General features: G+C 40.3%; 1 protein-coding gene across 1 annotated transcript in view; it reads left to right on the forward strand.

The window, feature by feature from the left end:
• Positions 1 to 18938, forward strand: part of Lnk (SH2B adapter-like protein Lnk) — a 37670-nt gene extending 18732 nt beyond the window's left edge. Inside the window, exons 5-8 of the mRNA XM_080273324.1 lie at positions 4640 to 4727; positions 11395 to 11591; positions 17395 to 17622; positions 18816 to 18938. Coding sequence (XP_080129450.1) covers positions 4640 to 4727; positions 11395 to 11591; positions 17395 to 17622; positions 18816 to 18938 — 636 coding nt within the window. The remainder of the gene's footprint in view (positions 1 to 4639; positions 4728 to 11394; positions 11592 to 17394; positions 17623 to 18815) is intronic.
• The last annotated feature ends 660 nt before the right edge of the window (positions 18939 to 19598 follow it).

Raw genomic sequence — 19598 nt, forward strand, 5'->3', positions numbered from 1 at the left:
ATTTTTACTCATCACACTACGAAAGTATTTAAATGCACTCATGTTTTACATTTCCTCATCATCCATCGTCACTGTTAGGCCAGGAGCATCAGCTCAAATTTGAAGGGAACCTGGGAATAAAATTCGAGAAAGCTGATTTTTTTCAGGAAAGCTGCTTGGAAGCATGCTGAGTCGAAATACACAAACATTCTAAACATTCCACATGAGCTAGCTGTGTGGGACGAAAGTCCAAGATGGCTGCCAACAGCATGGAATGCATATATAGCTTTGGAACCAGAATTCACAGATGGTCATGCAGTACCTCTTTTTAGGAGTTTTCTGGGTATAAGAAAACCATTTTTACCATTATTTCAATGATTTATTGACTTATGTTCAAGATATGATCAAGGTAAAGTACTGTTTTAAACAAAATGGTAAATTCAACACATTTAAAGTCAACAGCCAGCACTAAGTTTTGCCACCAGCAGTTATTGAACTACTTCTAAATAAAACATTTTTTTAGTATCATAACTAGTTTTAGTCACTGTTATAGCATGGGGACTTAGTATTTTCTCCATCAAGTGGGCATGAATTAGCAGAAGATTGGCCAACACACAAGGAACACACAGGTGTGCAGTGGAGTCCTGCTTTCCGACATCTGCAGCTCTTGCCACAAATTTGTTCACACCCACATAACACAATGAGAAGAGCATGCTCTGTTGCTACTGGTCTGTAAGTCAAAATGGGATAAAGCATTCCATCCCAAAGCTTCTAACCCCAGTCAGTAGGATTTAGATCCTCAACAGTGCCCAACCACTCCTGAACTGCAAAGTAGGCTCGATGTAATTGGTACTTTGCAGCTGAGGATGTGGGAGATAGGCTCTGAAGTTGGAAGCTGCTGGATACTTTGCTCATCCTCTGCATGTACTTGACAAATCTCAGCTTATCAAGTGTTGTACATGTCAGATTGGAATTATATAACTTCAGTAAGAATATTTCCCCCACTCTGGCAACTTCTTCATGCCTGGCATCGCTCTTCTTAAACACATCCAACGTCATCCAATCCTAGCTTTCCAAGACTGTCATGGCCTTATTTTTGCCAGTGCCATATAGGGCAGAGACAGTGTCACATATGGTGATAACATGTGCTATCAATATGTGTTGTCAGATGTGTGGATGCATTGCCTGCTGGATGCTGTGTATGCAATAAACAGAGTCTCTTGCATACTGCATATAGATATTGTCTGTTGTGGCCCTAGCAACCTACATGACAAGCAGACATGTATCCTTTGCCACAAGTACGACAGGTCGTGCAATATTTCCAGCAAATGTAATTGCTGTGCTACTTATTAAGTAGTCAGCATCAGCCTGACTGTAGCAGCTGTGGCTCTGGGTTTGAGTGCTCCGCTCTGACTGAAGGGTCGGAGGATCGAATCCACCCAAGGGTCATTGGTACACATCAGGAAGGGCATCCGGTCATAAAACGCTACACGCTATCAGTCCGAAAGTCCTCTATCCAGGGGCAACGCCTTAGCCCTTCGGGGATACCAGGTGTAAAACAAAATTATTATTTATTATAGCCTGACTTTGACAGCAACCACCCCCTTCAGATGTAAGCCGGTCCTTCAGCTTATTAATTGACTGTGACATTGTTACGATTTGCTAAGATGGAGCATTGATTGCCCGTGACTGATGTGTTGAAATCAAACACTATAACTGCAGAGACGTTTGATCAGTGCAGTGGTTCTGTTCAGCTATCTTGGTTGACTGTGTTGCCATGAAAGCAGACAGTGCATTTTTTGCCATAGTTATTGATAACGTGATTCATATAGCTGTCACCCACATCACCATATATGCAGTCCACAGGCCATGTCACATTTTGCGGCATGTGTCCTCCACTCACCACATAGTATGGGTTTTTAAGAGCCTCAGTTAATATTGGGACTACTGGAGCCTTCAGCACCTTGGCAAGACCATTTTTGTTGTTTTTGCACATTGCACCCTTGTCAAATAGTGCTGGTGGCTGATTGCTAAACTCATGTTCAAGGTGTTTTCCCATATCTGATCGGTTCTTTATCACTCTTGCGACCCACATGAAGAGTAATGTGGGGTCGACCTCAACATCTTTGCCATGGATAGTGGCAGTACAGGTTGCAGCACCAATAGATTTAACCTTGTCACTCCTTTTGAGCTTAACATCAGCATAGTTCAGGCCAGTTATACATGCAGCTGCCTCCTCGCCTGATTTGACTGCACAGTTTGCATTAGCACAAATGAATGCCATGACTCCAGTATCAATGCAGACCAGTATCTCGTGGTAGTCACATGCATAGGCAGATGATGAAAGGTGTGATAGGCAATTCCAAAAGGTGAGAAAGTGTTTGTTATCACATGCAATTGTGGAGTCCTGGAGGTTTGTGTGTTGGTGAACTGTCTGAGAATATAGACCACAGTGGCCTCTAGTGACTCACAAACAGGAACTGTTTGTGGCAGAACATTTTATGTATGATGACATGATTTAATGTACCTTGCACTATTTATGAGCTGGAACAAGCAGCGCTTTGGATAATAGCTTTTCATCAAGTCCATCCCTCAGATCAGCACTGTTGTTCAGTGCTAGGTAGGCCTCTTTCTGTGACAGTGCTTCGGTCAGATTGGCTTATCACAAAAGTCACAAGTATCGCACTGTTCTTGCGCTGCCATCTCATTCCATTCACACTGTCTTCTATTCATCTTTGTACTGTACTTCTGCCTCTACACTTCAGTCTGTGTCTGACCTGAAAAATTAAAACACCTGATGAAGTATAGTTTATAAATTCATAGCAAAATTATCAGTAGAGATTTTTGTTTTGTTTTTGTTTGGCACACATTTTCTGTGTGTATCAGTGATACAGAATGCTTAGAATAACAGCAGAAATTGATTTATCACTCCTTAAAACCCATAAAAGGTGGTATTACATGACCAAGCATGAATTTTAGTCACAAAGCTATGTACGTCCCTTGCTGATGACGGTCGTCGTGAAGTTTTCGTCCCACATGCTCAGTTTATGTGGAATGTTTAGGATGTTTGTTGATTTTGACTTAGGAGGCTCCTGTGTAACTTTCTTGAAAAAATCAGCTTTCTTGAATTTGTTTTCCAGGTGCATCCATAATGTTCCTGGGCTATGTGTATTCAGTGACTTCATTTTTGTCAAAGACCACAACTTTACTCTTCCCTACATTCACTTTTAGATTCCTTTTCTTACACACTCTCCCAAACTCTTCCACCAAGCCTTGCAGTTCTCCTTCATCTTCACTTAACAAAACAGATCATCTGCAAACAACAGAACAGTAAGTTCCTAACGCTACTCGCTCACATTAACACCGCTCCAACATCCACTGCCCTGCTTTGTATATCTTTTATAATTCCATCCATATACAGATTGAACAATCATGGAGACATGACACATCCCTGTTTCAATCCAACTTTCAGATAGAAAAATTCACTCAGTTCACCATCCACATGCACTGCAGCCCTAGTGCAATCATACATGCCGTACTCTTTATGGCACACAAATGTATTCTTCTGTATTCGCCCATTAGAGCTGTTTAGAGAGCTCTGTATGCATTACCCATGATTTCCATAGAGGACAGACAGACAGACATTCTTCTTTGTAAATATTCAATTATATATACTGTACTGAATGAAGAGCATAAGTTAGTGATTTGTGTTGAAAATATCCATCCATCATCCAATCCTATGTTGCCCCATGAGGAGCGTAGGAGCCCAGGGCCAGGCAAGTTGGTCCTGACATTTAAGATGAGAGTGACCAGCCTTACTCATCCCTGAGTGGCATTACATGAACAATAACCCCAACCACCCTTTGGATATAAACCTTCACCGGCTCAGTCCGTTTGGAGCGCCACAATTACCCATTAAACCACCAGGTGTCATAATATGGTTATATGGTTACCACCCAGCATAGTAAATGGTGTCCCAGGTACAGGAAACCATTCAGCTTGTCACTCAGTGTTGAATCAGCAGAAAGAACAAGAAAGAATGAAGGAAAGAAAGACAAGAGGGACTGTAAAGTCACCTGTAGGCAGAAGGATGAGGAAAGAATGAAGTAAATAAAGACTGAAGGGGAAGGAAGGAAAGGAGGGAGGAGAGGAAAGAGCAGACACCAGAGAGCAGCACTACATCATGTGAGTGGATGGTGAGCACCCTCACCTACCACATTAGGAATCAGTTTCATGATATTAACCATTTGACTCCTGATAATGTTCTTTGTAGTTTATTAATGCAGCTACCAGATAATTTCATTCAACCTAGGAGGGCCTTTTGTATTCTAAAGGGTTTACTAAGTTTGATCCTAAACTGAATGAAATTGCCAAAAAATGGGAAGAAGAAAATAAGGCATCTCCAGGCTGAGCATGTTAATAGGTGCTGTATATAAAATTCTTAGTAAAGAGATACAGACTTGCCACTATGATTGACATTTCTTTCTCTTATGGGAACTTTGTAGTTTTTGTGACTGAAATTGATTTCAGCAAAATAATTTGTTGTTGCTTAAATTCATGTCTGGAATATAGTTTGTTATGACTCTGATTCTTGGCTGGAATAAAGCCCTTAACTGTATTGTTTTGGAGGGGCAGTAATCTTAGTTTTATGCTCCAATAGGCTTCTCTCATCATAGCAAGACAAAACAACCTCTCAATGCATTCAAGATCTCAAAATGGACTTGGTGATTACTCAAATGAAGATGCTGGTGGGTATCTTTTCTTGTTTTATGAGTTAAAATATGACTGATCATGGTAAAGAATGTATAATTATGGATTTTTTGTGCATGAAAATTTGTTATTAAAAAAAAAAAAAGTATCTTGTATGATACAGTTACTCCCTACTTCCAAACTTCATAATTTCCAAGAGTTGGTTTGTAACTCCAAAAGTTCGTGATGTTGAGATTCACTAATACCCAAAGTCAGACACTTACAAATAATTGTTGAACACAGGCAGAAACAAATACCATTGTTGGACCAGTTATTTCAGGTAAGTTAATAATCCAGTCACTGATCTACAAAGGATGCCTTCTTTCTGCTTAAGGAATCCTTGTATTGGGGTTGGCCATGTTTTCTATAAACTGAAAGCTAAATCAAGTATCAGAACCAGCTAATTATGTTACATTATTAATATAATTGTCATTGTCTTAATTGCAGTAGTATTATATACAGTATTTTGTTGCTGTCATCAAAAAGACAATTCATTAAATTCTTCTTACAAAACCTTCTTGTCCAAAAGTTTGCAATTTGAAAGTTCATAAGTAAGGGGACATCTATACAGTACTGATCAATTTGCCAAGTAGTGATTCACTGTGTGTGTGTGTGTGTGTGTGATTATTGGAGGCACTGCTTATGAGCTTAGAGCAAAGGTTTATGTATTTTGTAAGCTGGGTAAGATTTTTCCTGCAAAGTATAGTTATTTATCACTATGTTTTGAACGTACAGTTAACTTATTTTCATTATACTATGTGCATTTTTGTCTGTCTGTAATGAATAATTGCCAGTTATAATATGAGGTCTGTTCAGAAAGTATCCAACCCCTCCCCCCCCCCTTTTTTTTTTTTTTTTTCCAGTTGGAGGATAGGGGCTGAGTTTTCTGTAGTGTAGTGAAGGACCTTTGTGCACGTGCCTCAATAATGCCAGCCACCACAAATGACTCAGTGGCTGTCAGTCAGCTTGTGTTCATGGTTGTGCATCTTACGTTTATTATGTTCACACGCTCATTGCGATGAAAGAAGTTTTGGGGATTGAAGCCACGGGGGTAACACAAATATAGGATGAGTACAATCGCTTAAAAAAATTCCTGAATGTCAGTTGACAGCAATCCACATCCTTGGAGACCATCAATAAGCAGGTGTGCTGAAAATGTGAAGAAAATCTTCGATTTGGTCTTGGGAAATCGTCGGTTGACTGTCAGAGAAATTGCTAATGAAATTGGAATCAGCGATGGTTCAGCACACTTAATTTTAATGGATGATTTGGACATGCGAAGAGTTACCGGCAAGTTCTTTCCAAAGCTCCTTTCACTTAAACAACAAGCTCTGTGGATGAACGTTGCTCAAGACATGCTGGGATGTGCAAATTGCGATCCAGACTTTCTGAAGACTGTTATCACTGGAGATGAGACTTGGATATCTGGGTACAACCCAGAAACCAAAGCACAGTCATCCCAGTGGAAGCATGCAGGGTTGCCTTGGCCAAAAAAAACACAACAGGTACACAGGAAAATGAAATGCATGTTGACAGTTTTTTTTTACTACCATGGTGTTGTGTATCACGAATACCTACCAGTCACCAGAAGGTCAGGCTGTCACCAGACATTACTATCTTGATATTATCCATCATCTTCATGTTACAGTTTGGCGGAAGAGACCAAACCTTTGGAAAGCAGCAAATTGGAAGCTGCACCATGACAATGCCCTTGCCCATTCTTCTCAACTGACTCAGGAATCTTCGGCCAAGCGCAACACCCCACAGGTCCGGCAGGCTTTCTACTCTCCAGACATGGCTCCATGCGATTTCTGGTTTTTCCCCAGGCTCAAAACTTTGCTGAAGGTTTCCCAATTTGAAACAAGAAACTAGATCATGATGAACGCGACGAAGCACCTGCAGGAGATACCAAAACCGACTTTGAAAAATGTTTCAGGCAGTGGAAAGAATGCTGGGTTATGTGTGTCAAGTCAGAAGGGACCTGCATTGAGGAGTGATCAGTGTCCTAGCTCAACATGTTAGCTATTTATTTTTTTTTAGAGCCTAAGGTCGGATACTTTCTGATTAGACCTCGTAAAGATTATTGAACCTCCTCTCAGAAGCAAAATGTATATTTTTTTCATGTTGTAGCATGAAGCATGACCTGTTATCATTACAATAACTTTGCCCTTCATCATACTATTATGAATATTGACAGACTTTCAAAGATCTGTCTGTTTATTTATAGCCAGACACCATAATCCCATTAGGGGTGTCCGTTTGACTTTGAGTTAGTTGTTTTATGGGAAGGGGCACTGACCCTCTGCCATCCCTCTTGTTGACATGTAGGAAACACATATGTGTGGTTGGTTATATGATTACCACCTAGGCTTGTAAATGGTTTCTTGGTGTACAGGAAACCATTAGGCTTGTCACACAAAGTAAAGCCACCTGAAATGGAAAGAAGATTAAAATAAAGCAACAGGAAAGATGGGAGAAGAGGAGAGCAGGCACAGAGAAAGAACAGTAATATTAAAGGAATGACCCAAAAGTTTTTTCCTTACCAATACCATACTGCAGTATAAGATACAGAGTGAACCTGTATGTAGAATACTGTATAAACATTTATTCATTTTTTAATGTATGAATCATAACCTGGTGTCATCATACAGTGTGTAAGTCAGCTTGATGTAATGAATATTAACCTCCTCATGTGTGATGACGCAAGTTGAGTAAAAATGGTGTTAGGCTGAAGAGGAACTGATGACGCACTATGACACACTTGGCAGTGTTGAACTGAAGGGATGCCGCTTAGGCAATTTTGGACAAAAATATTCACCAAAAATTAAGTTTTAGCATGAAATGCATCAATCTTTGCTGCATCATGGAGGAGGGTGTCTATTTCAAGGTCATCATGCTTAAATAGTCGTCTTCCTCTTGGCCTTCAGTGGGTGGGGGGGAGTGTATGCATGTGATTTTTGACTACTTACTCAAAAACTATTTGATTTATCAAAATTCCGAAGACACCACGTGAAAGCTCATGAAATTCTACATGTAGACATATGCTTAGCTCATGCATGGTGCAGACAAAATACAGGAAGACCTCACTATAACGGACTAACTGGGGCCCAAACCATACCGAAAAATGCGAAATTCCGATAAAAACGACATCCGGACTTCCCCCTGCTAACCCGGACTTTTTCCGATATATCAGACATCATAGTCCCTCCAAAATATTGAGATCGTTTGGGCGTTGTCCCTCACGAGAATTCCCCTTCGCATGACGCTGCCGAATCTGTACCAAAACACACCTCTCTGTCTCATGTCAGCTATTTACTACTTCTAAGTGAAATTTATTTGCAGTATATATATATATATATATATATATATATATTTATATAAAATTCTCTAATAAGGCTATATAGTGTAGGAAAATGCCTATTGTTTTTAATAATAACAATGACTTTTCATAAATACCTCAACACTTGGCAACATTGCTTTTCAACACTGTCATGCTTGTAGGTGAGTCAGTGAGGGTAGGTCAGGTGTCAATCCGCAGGTCATTTCCTCTCTGACCGCCATTAAAGATGGAAGCTCCTACCCCTACTACTCACCCTCGTCTGCTCCACAGTCGAGAAAAAGAACTGATTTACAGTGTAAGTAAGTATTTTTTAGAAGAGAAGGCCAACAGAGGACCTATAATTGATCCCTTTTTATAGAAATAAATTCCATAAAATGTAGATTTTAATGCAGGGAGAGAGAGAGAGAGAGAGAGACAGACAGACAGACAGACAGACAGACAGACAGACAGACATAGACAGAGTCAGGAGGTTTTACCTCAAATTCTAATAATTCATACAACCGTATAGACTTTTTATTGAAGTAAATCTCCATATAATGTTGATTTTATATGCAGAGAAAGAGAGAGAGAGAGAGAGATAGAGGTAGTGAGCTGGGAGTGAGAGTTGTCCCTTGAGGTTTGTCTCTAATCCAATAATTGGCCCAGTAGAAACTGTGGCGACGTAGCACGTAGGGGAATTCCTGTGAGGGACAACGTCTAAACAATCTCGATATTTTGGAAGGACTATAGTCCGGATCGCATGGATGGTTTAAAACTGTTTTGACCACCATTGTGGTACTGTACTGTGTTATAACTTCACTGCATTTATCAAATGGTATAATATATATAATAATAGTGTACTGTACACTGATAAACATGTCTTTTATTTACCTTATAGTGGTGAACATAGCTGAAGTGGTCAGGCCGTCTGGACTGCTTCTGGCTTTATTGGACTTTTTCAGATAAACAGGAATTTAGTCCAGTAACTCCTCGAGTCCGATAAAAGCAAATTCCAGGCTATTGAAGTCCGTTATATTGAGGTTTCACTGTATTGCGGTTGGATGTTGGGAAGCCAGTTTCACCGTAGAACATTATTCTTTATTCTCATTGCATTTCGGTACTTTCACTATACTTTTGCTCGTCAGTTTTCTGTGTTTTTTTTAGCTTATTGTATAGTATAAACTCAGCAGAAATAGAGATGTGCGGTTTATACCAATACTGTATAATCAATTTCTGGGGCAAATAAAATTCCTGGGAATGTTTTCCTTTGTGTGTGAGTCCAGGCTGCCCTCTCAGCATTTTCTCTGATCATGTCACACAAACTTACAGAAAACTTTAGGTGCATGTAAGGCACAGTAGCCTCTCAGTTTATTGTATGCATTTTTGTCATTTTGTTTTGCCTTATGTGGTTATCCCAAATGTGTTGCTGTCACTGAGTTTGTGGATTGGTATTGGCCTGATAATGGCATTGATGGTAGTTGTGATGGTAACTGTGGTAGTGGTAGTGAATTACAGTAGTTATAGTAATGGAGGTGATGCTAATTCTTATACTGTAGTGATAGTGATGACAGTTGTGGTACTGATGGTTGTGGTCGTAGGAGTAATGGTAGCTATAGTGCTGGCAGCTATTGTAGTGGTAGTGATGGTAGTTGTGGTAATGTTAGTGGCTGTAGCTGTAGTTGTGGCATTGATAGTAGTTGCCACAATACTAATTATTGCTTTAAATTTCTTTAATCTGTGGCATGTGACTTACCCCATCTAAGTCAACCACGGTGACTTACAACCTACCTCGTATGAGCAGGATTTTGAACAACACACCACAAAGCTTTCTCACAGGAGTAGTGTCATGCAGTTTTTATGGGATGTTAGGCTTTCTATCAGCTCTCCTCTCCACCCCATAGGTTGAGTCAAGAAACAGTAACAGTAGCTACAATGAATGAAATTCATGCACTTCTGATCCATTTACCATGTCATTGGCACCTGAGAAAGGCTCAGACCTGTCTTGAAAAGCTGGTTTTTGATGGCAGAATTGATTACAAGGCTGACAGTGATGAAAGAAAAAGATGAAATAAATGATCAAAAGTAGCATGTCACACTGAAGTTACGGCTTATTGCCCAACTGGCAGTTCACTGGCGCTTTGACAGGAGTGAGTCCTTCTCACATGGTTGTCTGTTTCCCACCAACTGGGAAATATCTGACCATAGTAACTCCATAACTATGGTGAGTTGAACAAAAAAAAGAAAAAAAAAGAAAGAAAGAAAATCATGGGTAGGTGTTTTAATATCATCTCCAAGATGATGAAGTACATTTTCAAACAATAAATAAATTGGCCATATAGCCACTCCACGGAGCCGATTTTGCAGCTCCTCTGCCGCAATCCATAGATTAATGTCATTGTCTTATGTTTGTTTTACATTTGTGTAGTAAGGTATATCCTTAGGAAGCATATTACTATAGTTGATAATTTGGAGTCATATAGTACACCTTTGATTTAAAGGATCTTGGTAGGTAAGATATCAGATTTAATGGACACTATGAAGGCCACTGGATATCCATCAGCTATAACAAACAGTGTCCATTTAATGAGGCACAGTGAATTGCAGTACATGTGTTTTCTACTCTTTTTTTACTCCATCCTCTCCTGAAATTGCCTTCTCTCCATCGTGATTGCTGAGTTGTAATGACAGTCTACAGTAACAATGTACTGTTCAATCCATAAAGAAGTGCTGTGACTAGGATGTGAAATAAGCTGCAAGAGGGGAAAATTATGGACTAAGTCAGTGTAAAATGGTCATAGTTTTCATTTTTAGTATGTGAATATACAGTACTATTATAATCATTTTCGGTCGTGCTTTAAGTCCCACCTCAGTGGGGACCATTGGAAATAGCAGATTATCTGCTTTGTCAGGTTAGGCTTCCTCCCAGTTAGTTCATTTTAGCAAGGGTGTACTGTATGTGGTTGTTAATGGAAAAGTGGAAATTAGACAAGCTTGGGTTGACATAATAGCTTTATTATTATTATTCACTGAAGAGGCCAGCAAAAGGGATTTCCATGGGACACTTGGATATTGGTTAATACATTAGCTTTGTAAGGTGAGAATCTTCTGTGAAATTAGTAATTGGTCTTCAGTCCTGTAATAAGGAAGCAAGAATCAAACCTATATACCTGTACTGTATATCTAATTTGTGGTTAGTTTTTTTTTTTTTTTTTTTTCCACAGTAGTGTTCTTAATCAGGAGCAGGACATCTGGGTATAGATAGACAGAAGATAGTGTAGTTTTCATTCTAAGTATTATTTATTTGTGAGTTGTATTTATAAGAGCAAAATGTACCCATCTTCACTAAGGAAATGTTCCGCCAGAAGTAGATTTCTACTCAACGTTACGAGACTACCCTTGGTTCCATGGCACACTGTCCCGATGTGATGCAGCCTCAGCAGTGCTGCAAGAAGCTGTAGCAGGGCATGGGGTTTTCCTGGTTCGGCAGAGTGAGACCAGGAAAGGCGAATATGTCCTAACCTTCAATTACCAAGGTCGTGCCAAGGTGAGTGGAGAATGTAAGTGTGTGCAGTGAGTATGGAGAAGATATGCTGCAAGGAATACTAAAAGAACATACAGTGCTCATGGGCGGATCAGAAAATGCTTATAATCTAACAGCCTAGAGATATGTGGATGTGTGTGTTTAACACCAACTTAAAGCTACACGGACGTCTTGAAATATGTACAGTACAACCTTGCTATAATGAACCTTTTGATACTGAATTTTGGCTGTACAAACTAATGAATTTTCTGAGCCTGCTGAACAGTATTCTCATATACCAAATACAGATTGGTATATGTCCAAAACCAATCTGGTCACCTGGTGGAGTGATCGTGAATGAATAACAGTTTTTTATTTTTTTTACCTCATTGAGTTTATGTTAGGCTACTCTTCACACATTTCACTCAGTTTAAGAGCTCAGGATATATTTATTGCCATTAAGAATTGTAATGCACATATATCTATATTAGATATGTCACACTTTGACACAAAGTGATGCAGTCTGTTTTGTTTTGGTGTGGTGGTAGTTGGTGGGAAGCAATCAGCTACAAGACACAGTGATTTTTATAATACTCTTCTCTCATTTCTCTCAACTTTTGTCACCTAATAGCTGAAAAAATAGTCATTCAGAACCGTAATGCATGCACCATACGTAACACTTTCACATCAGATGGCACATCAATGTGCCAACGAGGAAATGTCTGTAGCCATTGGGTGGCACATGTACATGTTCTGGACATTTTATATTTGCGCGCCAGTACTGGGGGCCCAGTAGTGGTTCAGTATCAGGAGGTGACAAGACTGAGGACTTCCCATCACAGGAGGCGTATTTTATTGTCTACAGTATTATTTTTATCACGTATGAGAAGTATGTTGAGGCATGCGGTGTGAAATGTTTTGCTTCCGTGGCACCTTACTTGCATGTGATGGAAGCGATGTCTGATGACTCAGATTATGTTGTCAGCCGAAAGTGAGAGTGATAATGAAGGTGCTACTATAAAGAAAAAAAAAAAAAAAAGAACAGCTTTGAGTTCATCATTATACCTAATGGCATACATCTGGCAGTGGAGGAGCTCCAACACCACAGGTTTTGACAGCTCACCACTCAGGATTTTTTTTTTTTTTTTTTTTTTTTTTTTTTTTTTTTTACATCATGTTAGACATAATTTTACTTAAGAAATTATGGTTTGTTTTGTGGTGTGGAATATTTTATCAGAACAATTATCTTTATCATCATCGTCATCATCATCCAGACCTCCTTTCCCACCAAAAAAAAAAAAAAAAAAAACTCGAAGCGAAAAGGTAAAAATAATATTGGTATGGCACCCTTTAACTTGGGATGTTGCAATGTTAATGTGGTGTGAACACTTCTAATTTTATTAGCTTTTGCCAGACTAGGGTAAATTTAGTAAACCCTCACTCAATAACCCATATTTCAGAAATGCTAGACCTAATAAAAATCATCATCATATCATCATCATCATCATCATCATCATCATCATCATCATTCAGACCTCCTTTCCCACCATAGGGCATGATGAGGAGTAGCAACATCCAGACAGCCAAGGTTTGCTTCCATTCACTTATCATTCAAGCCCTCAGAATCCTGGTTTCATCAGATAGGCCCCCCAAAAATTTCATCGCATTCAGTAGCTTCACATATACCTGTCTGATAGAGCTGGTCCAAATGCTGTCACGTTAAAAAGGGGTGTCAAATCCATGGTTATGGGCTTCTCCGCACAAAATTCATTTATCCAGCTCGGTCACTTGTCAGTCCCTTAGCCTCACCAACTTCCATACCTCTTGTCCTCACACACTCATTCACCATATCCCTCCACCTTCTTCTTGGCCTACCTTGCTTCTTCTCTCCTTCAGATTCATTCAGATACACCTTTTTCACCACTCTGTTGTCATCCATTCTCTCTACATGACCAAACCATCTCAGTACATTGTCTTCAATTCTGGTGTCCACAGACTTCCTCACTCTGCGTCTTTCACGTATCACACTATTCCATATCCTATCTACTCTCTGTACTCCACATACATTCCTCAGCAGTCCCATCTCCACTGCTCTTACTCTTGACTTTTCATTTTCATGCCACACCATGGTCTCACATCCGTATGTTAAAATTGGCACTGACACTCCTTCATGTAAGCCCGGGGCAGCTGCAACACTCAATCCTTTGTTTCATATCAAGGCTTCCATAGCACCAGCTACCTTCCTTCCTTGTGTCACTCTACTTTCCACTTCTTTTGTACATTTGCCTCTCTTTTCTGTTGTTGTGCCCAGGTATCTGAACTCTCTCACCATTTTCAGTCTCACTCCATTCACTGTAACATCACACTGGGGGTCACCTTCTCTCCCAGTAACCATCACTTTAGGTTACTCTTTTCTACATTTGCTCTCTAGGCATGATGCTCACAGACATCAACAAAACTCTGCACTAGTCTACCAAGTTCTTATCCCATGTTTGTAAGTAGCACTGCATCATCAACATACTACAAATTTGAAATACAGTATTCCATTCATCACGATTCATTACCAATGACATCCCTTTCTCCTTTACTTATGTTTTTACTTCTCTTATCACCCCATCCTTATATATATTGAACAACCATGGGGGCATCATGCAACCTTGTTGCATGTCTACAGTGATCGTGAACCATTCACTTAGATGCCCATTTACCCGTACGCTTGCCTCACTACCGTCATAAAAACTCTTGATGGCACCGAGCAGCTTACCGTCCACACCATATGTGTGCAAAACCTTCCACGATCCATCTCTGTCTATTTTGTCGTATGCTTTCTCCTGATCCCAAAATGCCACAAACACTTTATTGTCCTTACATGCCTTCTCCACCATCTGTCTCACTGCAAATATTTGATAATAATGATAATAATAATGAAAAAACACTGATTTTTTGTTTCTCAGAAGTGTCAGTTCTTCTAATAAGGAATTCATTAGCACTCAACAAACTTTCAACACTTCTACAATAAAAAAAAAAAATCTATCAATCTATCTATCTATCTATCTATAGCCCGACGCCCTAATCCTGCAAAGGGTGGCCGCAGACAAAATGCCTCCAAGTCGCCTTGTCACCCACCATTTGACTACCCTACCCCCAACTCACTCCCCCCTCCCTCATTTACCTCTCAACTCCATCCCTCCACCTCATCCTCGGTCTACCCCTCCCTCTCCCTCCCTCCACCTCACCTACATACACCCTCTTAGTCAGTCTTTCATTCTCCATTCTCTCCACATGTCCAAACCACCTCAGTGTATTTCTCTTTATCTTCTCAACCACATCCACATCCACCCCACAACGTTCCTTGACTTCTTCATTCGTCAACCTGTCCCTCCATGTCACTCCACATGCTCCTCTCAAGTAACTCATTTCCACTGCTCTCACTCTTGACTTGTTCCCCTCGTGCAAGGTCCATGCCACGCTTCCATATGTCAGGATAGGGATCACAATACTATCATGCAGTGACTTCGTAACTTTCATATGCACCTCCCTATTTCTCATCACTGCTTTCAGTGAACCAACAACCTTCCTTCCCTGCTGTACCCTTTCACACACTTCATCCCCCAATGTTCCATCCTTACTCATCACACTATCCAAGTACTTGAATGCACTCACATTCTCCATATCCTCACCATCCAACCTCACTGTACATTCTGTGACTTCATTCCTCTCAAACACCATTACTTTACTCTTATTTACATTAACTTTCAGATTCCTCTTCCTACACACTGTCCCAAATTCATTCACCAAACCTTGCAGCTCCCATTCATCTTCACTCAGCAATTCTGTATCATCAGCAAACAGCAACACCGGAATCTTCCAAATCTCACCCTCATTCATTTGAGCCACCCCCACATCCACTGCCCTGCCTTTCACCTCCTTTACAACCCCATCCATGTATATATTAAACAGCCATGGAGACATCACACAACCCTGTTTCAGTCCGACATTGAGATCAGAGAACTCACTCAGCTCACCATCCACTCGCACCATAGCCCTAGCTCCGTCGTACATACTCTTCACAGCACTCAGCAATTTCCCCTCCACTCCATATATTCTTAATACCTTCCACATACCTTGCCTATCTATTCTGTCATAAGCTTTCTCCAGTTCCATGAAGGCAGCATACACTTTCTTTCCCTTCTCTAGATACTTCTCCACTAAACATCTTAGAACAAATATCTGAACTACACACCCTTTTCCCTTCCTAAATCCTCTTTGTTCTTCCCTAACTAGCTCCTCTGTCATATGCCTAACCCTATCAATGAGTATTCTGCCATATATTTTTCCAGTCACACTAAGAAGGCAAATACCCCTATGGTTTCCACGTACTTCTCTCTCCCCTTTTCCTTTGTATAAAGGGACAATTATACTTGATTTCCAGTCCTCTGGAACCCTTCCCTCTTCCCAAGCCAATCTACACAACTTCCATATCCACTCCACAACAATCTCACTCCCATACCTCAGCATTTCACCACACACTTCATCAATTCCTAGGGCCTTTCCCATCTTGATCTTCATTGCTTCCACTACTTCCGCCCTACTGATCTCTTCCTCCCTCCACTCATCTCTTCTTCTCCCAGCCATTCCCCAACCACTTATACTCACACTGCTGTCACTCTCCACATTCAACAAATCCTCGAAGTGCTCCATCCATCTCCTCAATTTCTCTCTCTTCTCCACCAACAATCTATTATTCCTATCTTTCACTCCCCTACTATATCCCCATTCACACTGCCTTACTTTCTTTACCTCCTTCCAAAACAATTTCTTACTCTCCCTCCATTACACACACAGATTCCTCCCAAATTCTTTGGGGAAGGCCAAAGATAAGCCTTGCTGCCCTGTTCAGCACAGACTGAAGCTTCTTTAGTAGATTATTTGGATGATCAATCCATAACAAGTTGCATTAAACAACAAGAGACAAAACCATTATGTGGGTCAGTGTTAAGAAGCATCATCTGTTTTAGAAAGTATTTTACAGAATACAGGTTTCTGATGTGTAGGGTACAACTTTTGACAGCATGATTGATATTTTGTTGATAATTTAGTTTTTATTTGAAATGTACACCGAGATTTTGAACAGAACAGACGGATGAAGCTGTGACTCACCAAGCTTCAGAGTCATCTCTTTGTCTTCCAGATCTTAGTATCAGACATCAGGGATCCCAGTTTATTTTTAGTACTGTATCATTAATATTGGTCATCTGTCATCTGCATAACAACTTTTTGACAGCAGCATACCATTATTACTGTACAGTAATTCCTCACTTAATATTCGTTGTGTTCCTGAAAATCACTGTTAAGTGTTAAGTCTTTAAGAGATGGTTTTGTTCCAGCAAGGGAGAATGTCTTTTCAAATATTAAAAAAAAATCATAGTCAAAGCTGCAAAAAATTATAAAAAAGTAGTTAATTCAGTATTGTGACTCAGTGTGTGTGAATGTTTTGTATTAAGTAAGCAGTTTAAAGATATGGGTGGTATATTGGGATAAATGGTAGTTTGAGTTGTATCAACCCTGGTCTTTTGCTTCACATCCTGTTTGCTTAATAATGAACAGTGGTTTGTTATGTGAAAGTGCTCCTGTATTAATTAACAGCTTTATAGTGAAAAACTTATGCTCAAGCATTTTAAATGATGAAATACTGCAAAATATTAAATGGATTTGTGCTTGTAGGTTGATTATATAAGTTGAGCTTGTTGCTTAGTGATAAAACTAACATAAGAATCCTACATTGACATTATTTCTATGGCTGTTATTTTCCATCCCCCCAACTCAGCACCTGCGAATGACCATCAATCCAGATGGAGCTTGCCGGGTGCAACATCTGTCCTTTGCCACAATATTTGACCTGCTGGAGTACTTCCGGGACAACCACATTCCTCTTGAGTCAGGAGGCACCTCTGATGTCACCCTGTCTGAGTTTGTCATCGCTGCAGAGTACACCGTACAGACAAACCAGACAGGACCAGACCGCAGACCACCTACACTTCCTGACACCAGAGAGGTAGTATTCGTAGTACTCTGGTAATGGCTGAAGGAAAAAGAAATAACCTTTGTTGAGCAAAGATGAGCTAAGCAATGATGTTCCATTCTTTATGATTGATGCAGAAGGTGTTACACCCATACTCCGATTTCCGATGCATTGATAACTGACAATTCACAACACCGAACAAAAGAAATAGGGGAACATCCCCACAATCTGAAAGGCCATCACCTCGCTAGTCCGACACCCTGCTGCTCCCCAGGTTTGAAACGCACATGTCCAAACCACTGTCATGCCAACAGCTGAGCCAAGTCAACGCTCCCAGGCAACAGCTGAGACACCTCCACACTCCCTGGCAACAGCCTAGTAGGAAAATGTTCGTTTTGTAAATAAACTTTTCGTTTGTCATTAATAAATTGCCGTAATGTGTGAGAAAGTGAGTAGTGAGTGAGAATGAATGAGTGAGAAAGTGAGTGAGAGAATGAGCAAGTGAGAGAGAGAATGAGTGAATAAGAGAATGAGTGAGTTAGTGAGTGAGTGAGATGGAGTAAGGGTGGGGGTAGTAGGGCAGTTGGCTTTTTTATCTTCCTCCTTGTTCCCTCACCCATTCCTATTCCTGCTTGTCTCCCTCCCCATCCCCCTGCCCTTCCTTTTCTCCCCTCCTCCCTCACCCCCACTTGTCTCCCTCCCCTCCCTCCCCCACCCCTCCATGTCTCCTCCCCGTCCCTTCGCTCTTCCTCACCCCTGCGTGTCTCCCTCCCCATCCCCCCCATGTAGCTTTCTGCGTGTCAGTTGCCCTCCCACAGCCTCATTTTCCTGCATGTGATGCTTGCTGTCCCATTTTTTTTTAGCAATAGTATTGTTTATAATGACAGTAACATTGCTTATGATGTTTCTGTGTCAGTCTCTATTGATTGAGTAAGGTATATGAGAATTTGGTTTGGGCCTGGAGCATCTCTGGCTTTTCTTCAGTATCTTCTGGGGAAAATTGTTTTGATATCCGACATACTTGCTAATTGAACATTCCCACTGGTACACAGCACTGCTGGAAATCGGGGTATGGTTGTACTACAGTACAGTATTGTGAATGATGGATGAAGCAAGTAACAGCCCAAATGGTGATCGACTTAGAAGTATGGAGTTTATTTATTTATTTATTTTTTTTAAGAGTTCATTAATAAGCAGATGAAATTTAACATTACTTTTCTCTTCAGGTGACAACTCATGGAGGATCAGTTCGAATGACAACCTCAGCACTAGAGCGGCTTCAGTATGAGCAGAGCAACTCAGGTGGGTCAACAGGGAGGGCTGTGGAAAACACTTACACCTACACCTGAAGCAACGCACCACTGCGCAGGAGAACACTTGCACTTATACCAGAAGATTCACAGCATGAAGATGACTAAATTGGTAATCTCTTTTTCTATACAGTACTTATGCTGCTCCATGTCAGGATTGCGTATGAAGTGTGGCTTCTGTCAAGAAAAATATAATGTGCTTACCTTATAAATGTATATTTTTGGTTTATTTTTATTTTTTCAAGAAATAACCTTAGCAAGAGGTGTGGCTATTGTCTTCTGAAAGTCTCTCATTACAGTAGTTCCTCAGTGTGGAATCCGTATTTCGTTTAAGGGCAATAATGTTTGGAAGTTGATGGTAACAACAATGGCATTAACTAAGATATATATATATATATGATATCTCGTGATGCTGTATGGTTGAACCTGTGTACCTGTAAACCATATTTAATTATTATTGGAAAATCATTACTTTTTAGAGCATGTATATATTGGTTTAACGTATCTTAATCCATCTATCCATCCATCATCCAATCCTGCATTGCCCCATGAGGAACGTAGGAGCCCGGGGCTAGGCAGTTGGTCCCGACATTTAAGATGAGAGTGAAACATATCTTAATATGTTTTCTTATTCTAATTTACTGTTACTAGATTATGAAATACTGTATAAAAAACTTTCCCAATACTTACTTTACGTCA

Source organism: Coenobita brevimanus, chromosome 54 (genome assembly GCF_032717465.1).
Source record: "Coenobita brevimanus isolate Jiangsu-jjx chromosome 54, ASM3271746v2, whole genome shotgun sequence".
Classification (NCBI taxonomy): domain Eukaryota; kingdom Metazoa; phylum Arthropoda; class Malacostraca; order Decapoda; family Coenobitidae; genus Coenobita; species Coenobita brevimanus.